This window comes from Cetorhinus maximus, chromosome 16, assembly GCF_964194155.1.
Source record: "Cetorhinus maximus chromosome 16, sCetMax3.hap1.1, whole genome shotgun sequence".
Lineage (NCBI taxonomy): Eukaryota > Metazoa > Chordata > Chondrichthyes > Lamniformes > Cetorhinidae > Cetorhinus > Cetorhinus maximus.
The window spans coordinates 60,085,136-60,098,490 of record NC_135894.1 but is presented as its reverse complement, the minus strand read 5'-3'; the positions used below and the strand labels follow the sequence as shown (position 1 = coordinate 60,098,490).

Below are 13,355 nucleotides of genomic sequence, written 5' to 3'. Positions count from 1 at the left end.
GACATGTACGAGTGACGAACCATGCCCTGAGCACCATACTGGGCATGACTGACAAAGGACTAACAGGCCCACACCTTCCTGGACTGGGACCAGGACAGGAGTGCCAAGCACAGCCCTCTAAATTGTGGCACATATCCACATGATTATCTATGCTTTCTGGCCCTGACTAATCTTCTCTTCCCCCCACCCCAGTTATGTGTCTCCATGCTCACTTCCCCAGTCACCCACCCCCAGTAATATGTCTGTGTGTGCACCCTTTCCCCTGGGCTCCATCGCCACACCCCTCCAACCCCAACCCCGCCCCCCCCCCACCCCCTCAGCAGTAATTTCATAAATGTGTGGCCTGACTCAATTTACTGCAGCTGAAAGCAAGAATGAAAGGAGAAAGAACTTACAATTTACAAGGTATCTTTCAAGTCCTTGACACGTCCCAAAGTACTATGTGACCAAGTACTGTTGTAAATTAAGAAGACACACATGGCAAGGTTCCACAAACAGCAATGAAGTAAATGATCAGATGATCTGTTTTAGTGGTTGTTTCAGTATTGTGAAGACAGGTTCACAAGCTATGCAAAGAATCAAAGGCCATCAGTGCTATTATACCAGTGATATGGCTGGGTTGTACTATACAGGAGGAGGGTTTTATGGACTTTCATGATCCATATGATGAGGGAGGCTATCTACACCCACTGGATGTGAGTATCCAGATAGATGTCAATCTAGAGTTCAGAACCAGAGCTCTTGTCTCCACTCACTGGGGTTATAAAGTGAGGTTCCAGGCTTGCACCTTCTGACTTAGAGGTGGGAATGTTACCACTATGTTACCAAGGCTTGTTCCTGTTTTAGTGGCATTGGTGCAGAGATAAATGTTGGCCAGGACACCAGGAAAACTCCCCCAGCTACTTCGAATAATGACATGGCACCATTTATCATCTGACCTGGTGTTTAATGTCCTATCTGAAATTAGGCACCTCTGACAATGCAACACTTGCACAGTACTGCGTTGAAGGTTCAGCCTAGATTATGTGCTTTCGTTTCTGATATGGGACTTGACCCCATAACCTTCTAACTCTGAATGAGAGTGCTACCACTCATTAAAGGGTGCCACCTATGGTGCACTATTACATGCCACACGTAAAAGGATAAAAAAAAGAAAGTAGATGTCATTTTTTATGGTGATGTTATAACAATCTTTTCAAGCTTCACCGATGAAAGGTCACACCCAGAACATTACCCTTTCACATTTACTGTACATTGCCTGTTATATTCTTTTTCATTTAATTTGTTCGTACTAATAGCTTTTCATTAGCTTTTGTTGTTAGCATATTCTGTTTTCAATGTTCAGCTGTTTAGTTTTCTTTTATAGATTGGAGAATTTGTCTACTGTCTGGAAGGAACTGGCTGTATCCCATTGCCTTCTACTGGACTACAAGTATTCAGTCCTGATGCAATACGGAACTACTGTGCTGCTTCAGGTACAGTGGCTTTTATTTTCTGGTAGCATCTGTTCAATAACGACCAAGGAAACAATTCTTGTCTAGTTCATTTATGATGTGAAAACAGATAGAGGTAGAAATTCATCTTGGGCTATAGTGAAAAAACAGCAAAGTCAATAGAAAAGGACATCGGTATAGGAGAAAATGGGCTGCTGATTCACTATGCTGCAGCCCAAGGTTAATTTTTACCCCATAGTATCTTCTTTATCACTTGAGGTGGATTAAATTTAAACTTCAAGTATTTTTGTTACGTGTACTGTACATAAAAATTTAACTTTCTTTTGCAGTTACAGTGCTTGTAGCCTTTTCATATTTGCAAATAGGCAAGAACAAGTTGCATATTAAATTGAAAAATCACTTGATATGAGGTGTAATTATTTTCAAAGTGATCCCCATAAAGCTAAAAGTAAGGGTTGCTTTACATGGGGCAGAATTTTGCCCTTGGTGGGCATGCAGGCCCCACTGGCTCGGCGGTGGGTGGACAGCTGATCCCCGCCACCGAAACGGGGCTTGCTGCCATTTTGAGTGGGCGGGCCAATTAAGGCCCGCCCAGCGGCCTGCCCGACAGGAAGTGCTATGTGCTTCCTGTGAGGGGGGTAGGGATTCCCCAACTGTCAAAGTGCGTTCTTTCGTGCATGCGAATGAAAGAGCGTTCATCTCCCTGAGTCAAAGTGCTGTCTTAGGGAGATTAGTGACAGTGTACAAAAGTTAGAAAATAGAGAAATAAACATATTATTAACATGTGCCCCTCATGTGACAATGTCACACGAGATGGGACATGTTAATAAATATCACATTACATTTATTAAAGTTTTTAAAAAGGAACATGAAACCTCATCCCGCCAGTGGATGAGGTTTCATGTATTATCAGAAGCCCGCTGGGGCTCCTGGCCTGCCCGCCAACCTTAAGGTTGGACGGACAGGGCCTTTAATTACTTTAATTACCCTGTCAATGGCCTCAATTGATTTCGCTGTCCGCCCGCCTTCCTGGAAATTTAAAGGGACCGGGACGATGTCAGGGGTTCCTCCCGACGTCATCCTGCGTCATTTTCCCGTCGATGAGCAGGCCCCGCCCCCAAATTACCGACGGGAAAATTCTGGCCATGATGTTTCTGAGAGGAAATATTCCCATTTATTTCCAAAAGTAGCCTCATGGAGACAAAGAGTGTTGGGTTGCTTAGCCAGAAAAGAACTGAATGCATGAAATACCCAGTTATCCTGTCCTGCAGCCAGTGAGTTGAGTGGACATCAATATCTACTTAGATCTGGATATTCAAGGCTTTGGTTCTGGCTGCAACTCAAATGCCTTAAAATTATAATTCTATAGTGCAAGTTATTAAAGTGTAACTTTCTGGTTTCTAATACTCATTAAATTCTGGAAATTTTATAGTCATAATATCAGTGAAAAAATCATTGTTCTTTCACTAATCAGAGCCTGCAGACTATTAATGTTCACCATGCCACCATCACTGGTAACTTGACCGTAGGGAAGTAATTGTTGACAAGGTAATCTGACCACAACATTTAGGAAACACTAAACTGCTTGAGTTTAACTGCTGCATTTTTATGCATCTAATTATTAAATTATTTCTTTATAATCCGCTGCTTTATTCACTATTTTCTCCACAAAAATGTCTTCATTTTTCAATAAATGAAAATCATTCTGAGACTCTGCAAAACAAACTGAACGGTTAACATTAAAATAATGGTCATATGTTAATGAAGCCTGGTGTCATTTATTCCTTAATTATTCTATTCAAAGATACTGGCTGTGAACATATTAACAGACTGGATTCTGTTAAACTTTTGTGGACTTATCTATTTTAAATAATCCATCTGCAGAGGAGACAGTTCTATTGACTGTTATCCATTCATCATTTCATTTGAGGTGGACAGTTGATTCTAAATTAATAGCATTAGTATCTTGTGATGCAGTAGAAAGCGTCCCTACCTCTGAGCCAGAAGCTCCGGGTTCAAGTCCAGGTGCAGGACCTGATGGCCATGGAAAGTGCATTCCTAACGTGGCCATACAGGTAATTACCAACCTGTGAATCCTTCCAATATGCCATGGCAGTTGGTAAGAGCGGGCCACTCTCTAGGTTAGTCAAAGCTCTGCTTGATGCAGAATGGCGCACCTCAAGCTATAGCCTCTGGTTCAGGCTAGTGACCTGTTTTGGGAAAAACTAGCTATGGAAACAAACATAAGCACATGCTTTGTCTGTCTCATGCGCCACTAGTTGTGGGAAGAGAAAAGAAGAACGTTACAAAAGTAACATTTTTGACTCCCACACAGGGGTTTAGGGCCCCAGTGAACCCGGCAACTGTTTGAACTCAGCACTAATTTCAAATGGCCCAGCAGATTCATGTTTTGCACCTGTTTTGATTCCCCCCTTGCCCACTTTGCCGTACAGGCAAAATTGGGGGTGGGACTTGTGCATCTGGGTCTTGCCCGCCATTTTTAACGGCCTCATGAGTCAACCTGACCCTGAAAATCTGCCCCTAAATCCCTGCTGCTCAAAATCTCTCTCCACCTTTAAAACCCCCCTCAAAATAAAATCATTTTACATAGCTTTCCTAACCTCTCCCTTCAGAGCTTGGTGTCTGTTTTTCTTAGGCTTATTTGTCAGTTATATTGGAACTTCATTTTTCTGTGTAAATGCAAGTTGTTATTATAGAACAACTAGAATCTAAACAGCTCCACAGAGAGGTTTAGATGAGACCATTTCCTGGCAAAGTATCATGGTCATCCTATATAATTCTTCCTTGTGAACTTCCATGGACACTTGGAAGATACATTTCTGGAAAAAGGGGATTGACGCTTGGGATGAGAAGGCCGAAAGTTAAGGTTAAGATCAATCTAAGAGAGGCAGCTTTATTGGGCCAAGTGATATTTTCCTTTTACTGAAGTTCCCTGAATTCAGATTTCTATGACATTCACAATTAACTTTACTCAGTTTTAAAGAAGTATTTTTCTTTCAGGTAACAAGAATGCAACAAAAGTAGTTCTATACTACAAATGTAATAACGCCTGTGCCTTTGATCAAGAACTGAAAATTCCATTGAATAATGAAGCCAGAGAGAAAGCTCTGGCAACCGTAGGACAGCAACAGATGTCACAAATAGAATACAAACGCAGGAAGATTGCTGGGACATTAGAAAGCAGCAGTGTCCGAGCTTCAGTTGCAGCTCTTAGCCCTTGCTGCATCCAGGTAGGAACATCTGCCATGGTATCACAAAACACTTTTCAGTTCTTATGCTGTTTATCTTGAAATTTTAATAGCATACTGCTGAGCAGGAAGAATCACAGGCATGTAGAAGTGTTTGACAACAGTGATAGTGAGATGGGATGCCTGTTACTGATTGTTTGTGGAGATCTATTCCTTTTGTCCCCATGATCAATGTAGATAGCCCTATTATTTTGTTATGATCGTAGTAGCCAAATTTATTCAATTTAATCTTTATTGCATTTATAAATAAATAACGGCGGGTGAGGGAGGAAATTCAGATTTTCTATAGAGTTCACATTGTGGCGAACCCAATCTTAGAAGAAGTTTGTGCTGGGCTGCAAACCAAAGACTTCCCAACCTGCGAAAAGGCCAAATGAAAGTAGCGCAGGGTTAGGAAGGGAGAGGAAATTTGGTTTTGCTGTCAAAAACTTCAAGATTTCAGGTTCCCTGACCCCATCAGGAGATGAAAATCTGCCCTCATGTCTACCAATTGGTTATTTGTCTATATAACAGTGACTACATTACAAAAGTAATTTTCTATGAAACACCTTGGGGTATGAAGATGTGAAAAACACTATATGAATGCCAGCAAAAACAGAAAATTTAAAAATACTCAGAAGGTTAAGCAGCATCAATGGAGAGAGAAGCAAGGTTGATTATCAACTTCACTAGTAGTCTGCCTTCAGGCTGATCCACAAATATTGACTGCAACATTTTGCCTGCAGGATTGGAGTCTATCCTTAATCCAGTGTATCAAATTCTGACTGATACTAAAAGATTCTCTTTTATGAAGTAAGCTAGTCTGACCTACCATATCAAACGTTTTCTGAATTTAGGTAGCCAATGTTGAATTATTGTGTGTTGAATTCATTTTTCCATTGTGTATAACTGTCAGAAAGTCACAACTAATAATGTTGTAGGTAGGAAATTAAATCCAATGAACTTCATCATTCAATCTGCTACTTTCCAAGAAACCTATTCTCCACTATTGAACAGAACAGAATTGACAAGAAAGAGGTGAATCAGAAGCAGTGAAAATGATTTAAACTGGGAGCTGAAAGAAGTCGGGGTGGGGGTGGTGGGCACAAGAAGCCTGAGCTGAAGAATCACAGAGTTCTTGGAGAGTCGTAGGGCCAGATAAGGTTACAGAATTAGGGAGGAACAAGACATGCAGAGGTTTGAATGAAAGGATGAGAATCTTAAAAGCAAGGCATACTGGACCAGGAGACAGTGTAGGTTAACAAGTACAGCGGTGATGCTGAATGACACCATCAGGTCGCTGAATTTTGGATAAGCTCAAGTTTATGGAGGGTGGAAGATGAGAGGCTGACTAATAAGCATTAGAATTGTTGAGTCTGAAAGTAACGAGCATGGATGAGGATTTCAGCAAATATGGGCTGATGGGAGCGTGGAGATGGGTGATGTAGTGGAAGTGGAAGTCGATGTCCTTTGCAATGAAGTGGATATGGCATCTGAAGCTCAGCTCAAGGTCATTTAAGATGCCGCAATTGCAAGCATTCTGGTTCAGACTTAGACATTGGCCAGGCAAGGGAGAGAGAGATAGAACTGGTGGTGAATGAATAACATTTGTGGCCTACACTGAAGACGATGGCTTCAGTCTTCCTAATGTTTCATCGGAGGACATTTCAACTGGATGGCAACCAAGCTGTTTGGCAGTATAGAGTCAGTGGAGACATTGAGAGAAGTGGTGGTGATGTGGAGCTGGATATTTCTATAGTACCTGTTATAGTTTCAGAAAATGTCGTCAACGGGCAGCATGCAAATGTGAACTAGCGGGGGCCAAGGATAGATCTGAGGGGGTGTGAGTTGCAGAGTGGGCACGGAAGAGAAGTCATTGTTAGAGGTTCTCTGAGAACGATTGGATAGGTTAGACTAGAACCAGGCAAGAACAGTTGCATTCAGTTGGGCACTGAAGGAGTGATGTTGGAAGTGGATAGTGTAGTTAACCATGTCATACAGGCAGGTTGAGAGGATCAGAACTGATAGTAAACTAAAGTCACATTCACATAGAGTGCAATTTATTACTGCCATTTCAGTGCTGACACATTGAAGGAAACTTGGAGAGGCTCAAAAATGGAATGGGAAAGATGGACATAGCAGCTAACAACATGTTCAGAGACTTTGTAGAGGAAAGGAAGGTTGGACATGGGGCAGTAGCTTTCAAGGACAGTGGGATCAAAGGGTTATTTTGAGTGTGGGGTGGATGATGGCAAATTTGACAGCACCCTAAAAGACTCTTCTGATGAAGAGTCATACGGACTCGAAACGTTAACTGTATTTCTCTCCGCAGATGCTGTCAGACCTGCTGGGTTTTTCCAGCTATTTTTAAGCTATTGCCTTAAAAGGGGGAGCTGTTTAAAATATCAACTAGCATTGGCACCAGAAAGGGAAGTTGGATGGTCAGTTCTTTAGTGGGAATAGGATTGAGAGTGAAGAAGGTGGGTCTCAGAGAGGATATGAGGGAATATAGTAGTGAATGTGGAAGGAGATGAGAGTTTGGCCTATGCAGGGGAACAGTAAGGGAAGTTTGGTTGATGCTAATGGGGAAAGGAGGGATGCAGCAGAAGCAACTAAATGAATGGTCTCAATCTTGGTGGCAAAGAAATCCATGAATCCTTTGCACCTGTTGCTGGAGGGAGCAGGGGAGAGGGGTTTGAAGAGATGGTTGGAAGTGGAGAAGGAAGCCGGGGATTTTTTTTCTTCTTTTGGCATTCCTGGATGATCCTGGAGCAGTGAGCAGCTTTGGGACAGATGGGCCCAATAGTATTTGATTTGGTGAAGAATGACTGGACCAGTTGTATGCCATAAGTGTTCAATTCTGCATCCCTTGGACTTCTAAGTGAGCGAAGATAAGGCCCAGAAAGATTTCCAGTGGAATTTCTACTTTGTGAGGCTGCTTTATCAAAATAGGTGAACGATTGTGTAAACTTTTTTTTACAATAAAAGAAAAAGCTAATAGTATAAATATTTAATACACCAATTGTTTCATTTTTTCATGAGTAAACATGTAAATATAGTTCATGCAGAATTAAATATTACAAATGATTTCTTACAAACAATTTTATTTGAACAGAAAAAGATGCTTCACTCCATGAGAACAGATTGCACAGGGCCAAAAAGTATTGACTACTCTGTCGAAGTATCCATGCCAGGGAACTTTGAAAGTCCAGATAAAATATCAATTCCTGTAACCAAACGACGTAGGGTGACTGCTAAGTTACAAGAGACACGTGGAATTCAGAACTTGAGTGAAACAGGTAACGTGTGAAATATATTTTATTATTTAGGCTTATTTAGCCAATTTACTTCAAAAAGTTTGATCTATAATTACTGGATATCAATTAATGTTTACCATTTATGACAAATAAATTTACAATGGATATTGAATGCTTTCATTATATTTTCAGGCAGTAGTTTTGTGCCTTGCTTCTTTCGTCGACAGCATTTATAAAGCAGCAGATGTTAATCATGTGCAGTTGAAATTACTTCCAACAAACTGGCATGGGTTGAAAATATTCCCTGTGTTTCAAAGAATTCATCTTGTAATTGGAGTGTGGTTTTCTCAATTTCCAATGAACTTCCTGCAATATTTTGCTTTTTGATTATATAATTCGCATAAGAACATAAGAAATAAGAGCAGGAGTAGGCCATTCAGCCCCTTGAGCCCGCTCTGCCATTCAATGAAATCATGGCTGATCTACTTCAACAACATTTTCCTGTACCACTCCCATATCACTTAATGTTTTTAATATGTATAAATCTATCCATCTTAGTCTTGAACATACTCAATGAGTGAGCCTCCACATCCCTCTTGTGCAAAGATTTCCAAAGATTCACCACCCTCTGAGTAGAGATTCCTCCTCACCTCAGTCCTATATGGCCTACCCCTTATTTTGAGACTTTGACCCCTGGTTCTAGACATAACTTTCTTCCTGCATTTACCCTGTTGAGCCGTGTAGGTATGTTGTATGTTTGAATGAGATCACCTCTCATTCTTCTAAACTCCAGAGAATAAATGCCCCGTCTATTTAATCTTTCCTCATAGGACAATCCCTCCATCCCAGGAATTAATTTAGTGAACATTTGTTGCACAATAAGATCCACAATAATGTAAATAATACCATTTTGGTTTATTTAATTCATGGGCCAGAATTTTCCCGTTGGCAATTTGGGGGCGGGGCCCGCTCGCCGATGCAAAAATGACGCGGGATGACATTGGGGGGAACCCCCGGCGTCATCCTGCCCCATTTAAATCTTTAGGAAGGCGGGCAGACAGCGAAATCAGTTGTCCGCCCGCCAACCTGCCAATGGCCAATTGAGGCCATTGACAGGATAATTAAGATAATTAAAGACCCTGCCCATCCAACCTTAAGGTTGACGGGCAGGCCAGGAGCCCCAGCGGGCTTCTGATAATACATGAAACCTCATCCACTGGCGGGATGACGTTTCATGTCTGTTTTTAAAAACTTTAATAAAGTTTCTGTGCTTCTTATTAACATGTCCCATCTCGTGTGACATTGTCACATGAGGGGGACATGTTAATAATTTATTTTTCTATTTTTAAAGTTTTTTAGACTGTCAGTAATCTCCCTGAGACAGCACTTAGTCTCAGGGAGATGTCCGTGCATGTGCGAAAGAGCGCACTTTGACAGTTGGGGAATCCCTAACCCCCCCGGAACAGGAAGCGCTTAGCGTTTCCTGTCGGGTAGGCCGCAGGGCGGGCCTTAATTGGCCCGCCCATTCAAAATGGCGGTGGGCCCCATTTTGGCGGCGGGGGTCGGCTGGCCACCCGCCGCCGAGCTGGTGGGGCCTGCCCGCCCATCAAGGGCAAAATTCTGCCCATGATGTTCTCTGATCTTGTAGTATTACAGTTTTATATTGATATTGTCACTTGTGTGGGTAATCGCAGATTACTTAGATGCACGGAACATGCATTAGGAAATAATACACAGCTTTTTATTATCTTAAGATAATTAAATAGTAAATGCAATAAAAAGTTATGATCTCTGCTTTTATCAGTGGTTGGTTAAAAAAAAATGGGGCAGAATTTTACGCCTCGCAGGCGGGTGCACACCCAACCTGATTGGGCATAAAATAGCGCGCGAAGACATCAGACGATCATCCCGCACGCACGCAATCTTCAGGTTGGCGGGCGCGCATGGGTGTCGGACCTGCGCCCACCATCTATTAAGAGGCCGCTTAAGGCCATTAAAAACACATTCGAACTCGATTTTGCCCATGCGATTTTGCACTGGCTGCACAGGCAGGCGGGCAAAACCTCACCCAAGGGCAAGATAAAAAGGATCAGCAATTATTGCCATTGTGAGCAGTGAGGAGTTTAGGAGATAGTTTGCTGCTGGTTGCGTATTTGAATGTGACAGCTTCATCTCAGACTCTAACACCCATGAGATCCACGGGGGGATGGCCACACCTTAACACTTCACCACGCTGATCCATGCCAAGACGGGTACTCACCCATCTGGAGCTCAGCAGGTCATTAAACCTCTAGCGGCACTGCACCCATGTGCACTGCACAACGTCATGGCTCCTGTCCCGCACTGCCAACTCCTCCCAAGCTCTTTTTGTTTGGTGTGCTGGCCTCCTCCTTCCACCCAATGGTACAAGGGTGTCCCTCTTGGCAGCCACCTCCTCCAGCAGGGTCTTGAGGCACTCATCCAAAAATTGGGTGGGGGGGAAGTGTCCACCCGACCTGCCTGGCATCGCCAGCCGCACTTGAGGCCATAACCTCAGTGTCCAGAATGCTGCAAATATGTTCTTCCCGTGCAGCCTTCCAGGAGCTACCTGTGCCATTTTTAAACTGGCCTCCGGGTGGCCATTGGACCTGGTGGCTGACAGGCCCCCGCCCCCACACAGCCCTTCCCGACCATTGGGAAGATGCGTTTCATGCTGGGCAGGCCTTAGTTGGTCAACCAGCATGAAATCGCGGTTGGGGGTCCACCGCGGGCAGCAGCCTGTTTCCTGACCGGTTGCGGACCCGCCGATTGGACCCATCCGCCAAGAGTAAAATTCAGGCCATGATTTTGTTTCTTTTCTTGCATCTCAGCTGCCACGATAGTTTTATAAGAGTTTAGTTACTTTAAACTAGTGCCAAAAGCTCTCTTTAGGTTTTAGCTTCAGCTGTTTAGTTAACTCAGTAAGGCTGTTTAAATTGTTCATTTGTCACATACAAAGATCATAGATCAGTGTTAATTTCTCTTCAGTAGACTTTATACTAATGAAAGAAATAAAAATTATGTTAGTTTTTAATCATTCGTTTGTGAGTCAGGATCATGGACAATGCTGTGTCAGACATAATGGGGGTGAATTTATTGCAAAGGGAAGTTTTGGTGATGTAATGCTCTGGCAAAGCTTGTTATAGCTGCATGGCAGGCTCCTGCCAGGATCTTGCCATCAAGAGGGAGCAAAGATCCAAATCCTGATGGTGCTGCAGCATCGTTGCCACACATCACTGAAATAAGCAACAAAGAACCTTAAAAGGGTAGAAGCCCACTCCAAATTGAAAAGAAGATTCTTGTTGGAGACCTTGACCAAGACTAAGTCATTCAGCAGGTAAGTCTTTCTTGCTAATCAGATGAAGAAGCAGCAACTAAAAAGCCTTCTCCTCCCATTTGGGGAAATCTGAGCATCTGCTACTCCTTCACGGGACCTATCACCATGTGAACTGTGGTGGTAGGATTCAGAAAGTGCATTGTTACAGTGGGTGGAGAAGGAGGAGGCAGTAGCAGGTGCAGCAGTAGAAGGAACGGAGTTAAAGAAAATCTAGTCTGGGCCATAAGTGTCACTGCCTGCACCTTTTGTCTTTTCCCGTTGTGATTTCACTCTATTTCAGATAGTTTGTGGGGTCATATTCCCCCCATTGAATCATAATGTAATGTATGTCAAGGGCAGTAATGGCTCAACTGTATTTTGGATCTTTACAAATTGTGTGGTTGTTGCAGTAGAACCATTTCATGAGGGTGAAGTTCAATGATGAGTAATATGGAGCAGGTTGCTAAAGATGAGGGCATTGGCAGGTTTGTGAAAGACAACAGGCACAAACCAAACTTCCATCAAAGGCTTAGGCCTATTGAATTATTTTTAGCACCTCGATCAGATCACCCTCAATCTTCTCCTGATCTCAAAGGTTGCTTTGTGGCCTCATCTTTAACTTGAGGAAGATTTTCTTCTTTTGGAAGGACACAGATTCCTAAATCCGTAGTTTTATTTGCAAGGCTGCAAGGCTACAGTCTGTAATGAAGGTGATCATTAATGATACATTATGTCCTCCCCGTAGCCATATTTAGTGCCATCTGGGAATATTTACAAAGCTGTGCCATGACAAGTTCTTGAGTCAGAGACTTACCCCAAATATACTTTACCTGACTAAAATCTCAATTCCCTCAGGCACTTGAAATTTTGGCTGCCTGCATATGTTCAACAACACACCAGCGCCACCGTTCCCTACCTCCCACCTCAACTCCTCCACCCCACCTCTCAATCCATTCATTCATCTGGCTGCCTTATTGTCCAACATTCAACTCTTACCCTGGCAACAATCATTTCTTTCTAATTACTACACTGGTCTTGTAGTATATTCACCCCCAACCCAACACAGAGATACAGCTCTGAACTCACAATGTATCTATCCCACTGAGGCATATCCTCTTATTCATTGGTGTAGTTTCCTCCTTCCTAATTTTTTCAACCTTTTCCTTCTCTAGCCTCCTCATCATCCTTCTCTCTTCTCCCCTTACCCCACCTTCCTTCTGCTTCACCGCTCTATTCCCTTCATATCTTTTATTTACATCCTCCCTCCCTTTTACTACCCCTCTTTCGTCTCCCCTCCCCTCCTCTTCTTCCCCCCCCATCCTCCAATCCACTTCTTACTCATTCATTGTGGTTCAGTAGTAGCATTATCACCTATCATAGGGTCAATCTCACGCTAGGGACTTGAGGACAAAATCTAGGCTGACACCTCTTCATTTCAGTAGTGAGCGTGTTGCACTGATGGAGGTGCTGTCTTTTGGATGAGTGTTAAACCAAGGCCTCGACTGCCCACTTAGGTGAACATATAAAGAACCTATGCCACTATTTTGAAGAAGTCATTGAAATTCTTGCTGAAATAAGCAATTGTGTGAGGATTGCTGCAGGTACAACTCAGTCAAATCCTTCTACTAAAGGTACATCATTTCATCTGTTGGCCTTTGTCGTTTGGTGCCAAAGATTGGCTGCTACCTTTGCCTTATTTTCGTGGAGGAATCAGTAAACATGAGGGCTCTGTGTCCTGATGTTGCAACCTCACACATCCTTCCATTCTTTAGAGTAATCCAATTTTTGACACCCAGTTAATGCCTGATCAGCAATTTTCTCCTTGCCCCACTAGGGTGAATCTTCCAGTGTCTTTTTAAAAAAAATCTCTTTCACTTAGTCCTAATTCTTTGAGCATAATCAAATGGATTTCCAGTAGCAAGGCACCCTCTGGTTAGGATTTTGCTGGAGTAATCCCAGTTTTGCATTAAATGTCTCGGTGTTCCGACAATTTCCTAAAGATAGTTCAAATGTCCTGGTTTTCACCTTTTCCCTTTTTGTCAAATATAAACTGGGCCTGGAG

General features: G+C 42.8%; 1 protein-coding gene across 1 annotated transcript in view; it reads left to right on the top strand.

Moving 5' to 3' along the window:
• LOC144691873 (cilia- and flagella-associated protein 47-like) overlaps positions 1-13,355 on the top strand; it is a 647,761-nt gene that overhangs the window by 302,308 nt on the left and 332,098 nt on the right. Inside the window, exons 40-43 of the mRNA XM_078560450.1 lie at positions 1,367-1,497; positions 3,734-3,765; positions 4,476-4,705; positions 7,704-8,001. Coding sequence (XP_078416576.1) covers positions 1,367-1,497; positions 3,734-3,765; positions 4,476-4,705; positions 7,704-8,001 — 691 coding nt within the window. The remainder of the gene's footprint in view (positions 1-1,366; positions 1,498-3,733; positions 3,766-4,475; positions 4,706-7,703; positions 8,002-13,355) is intronic.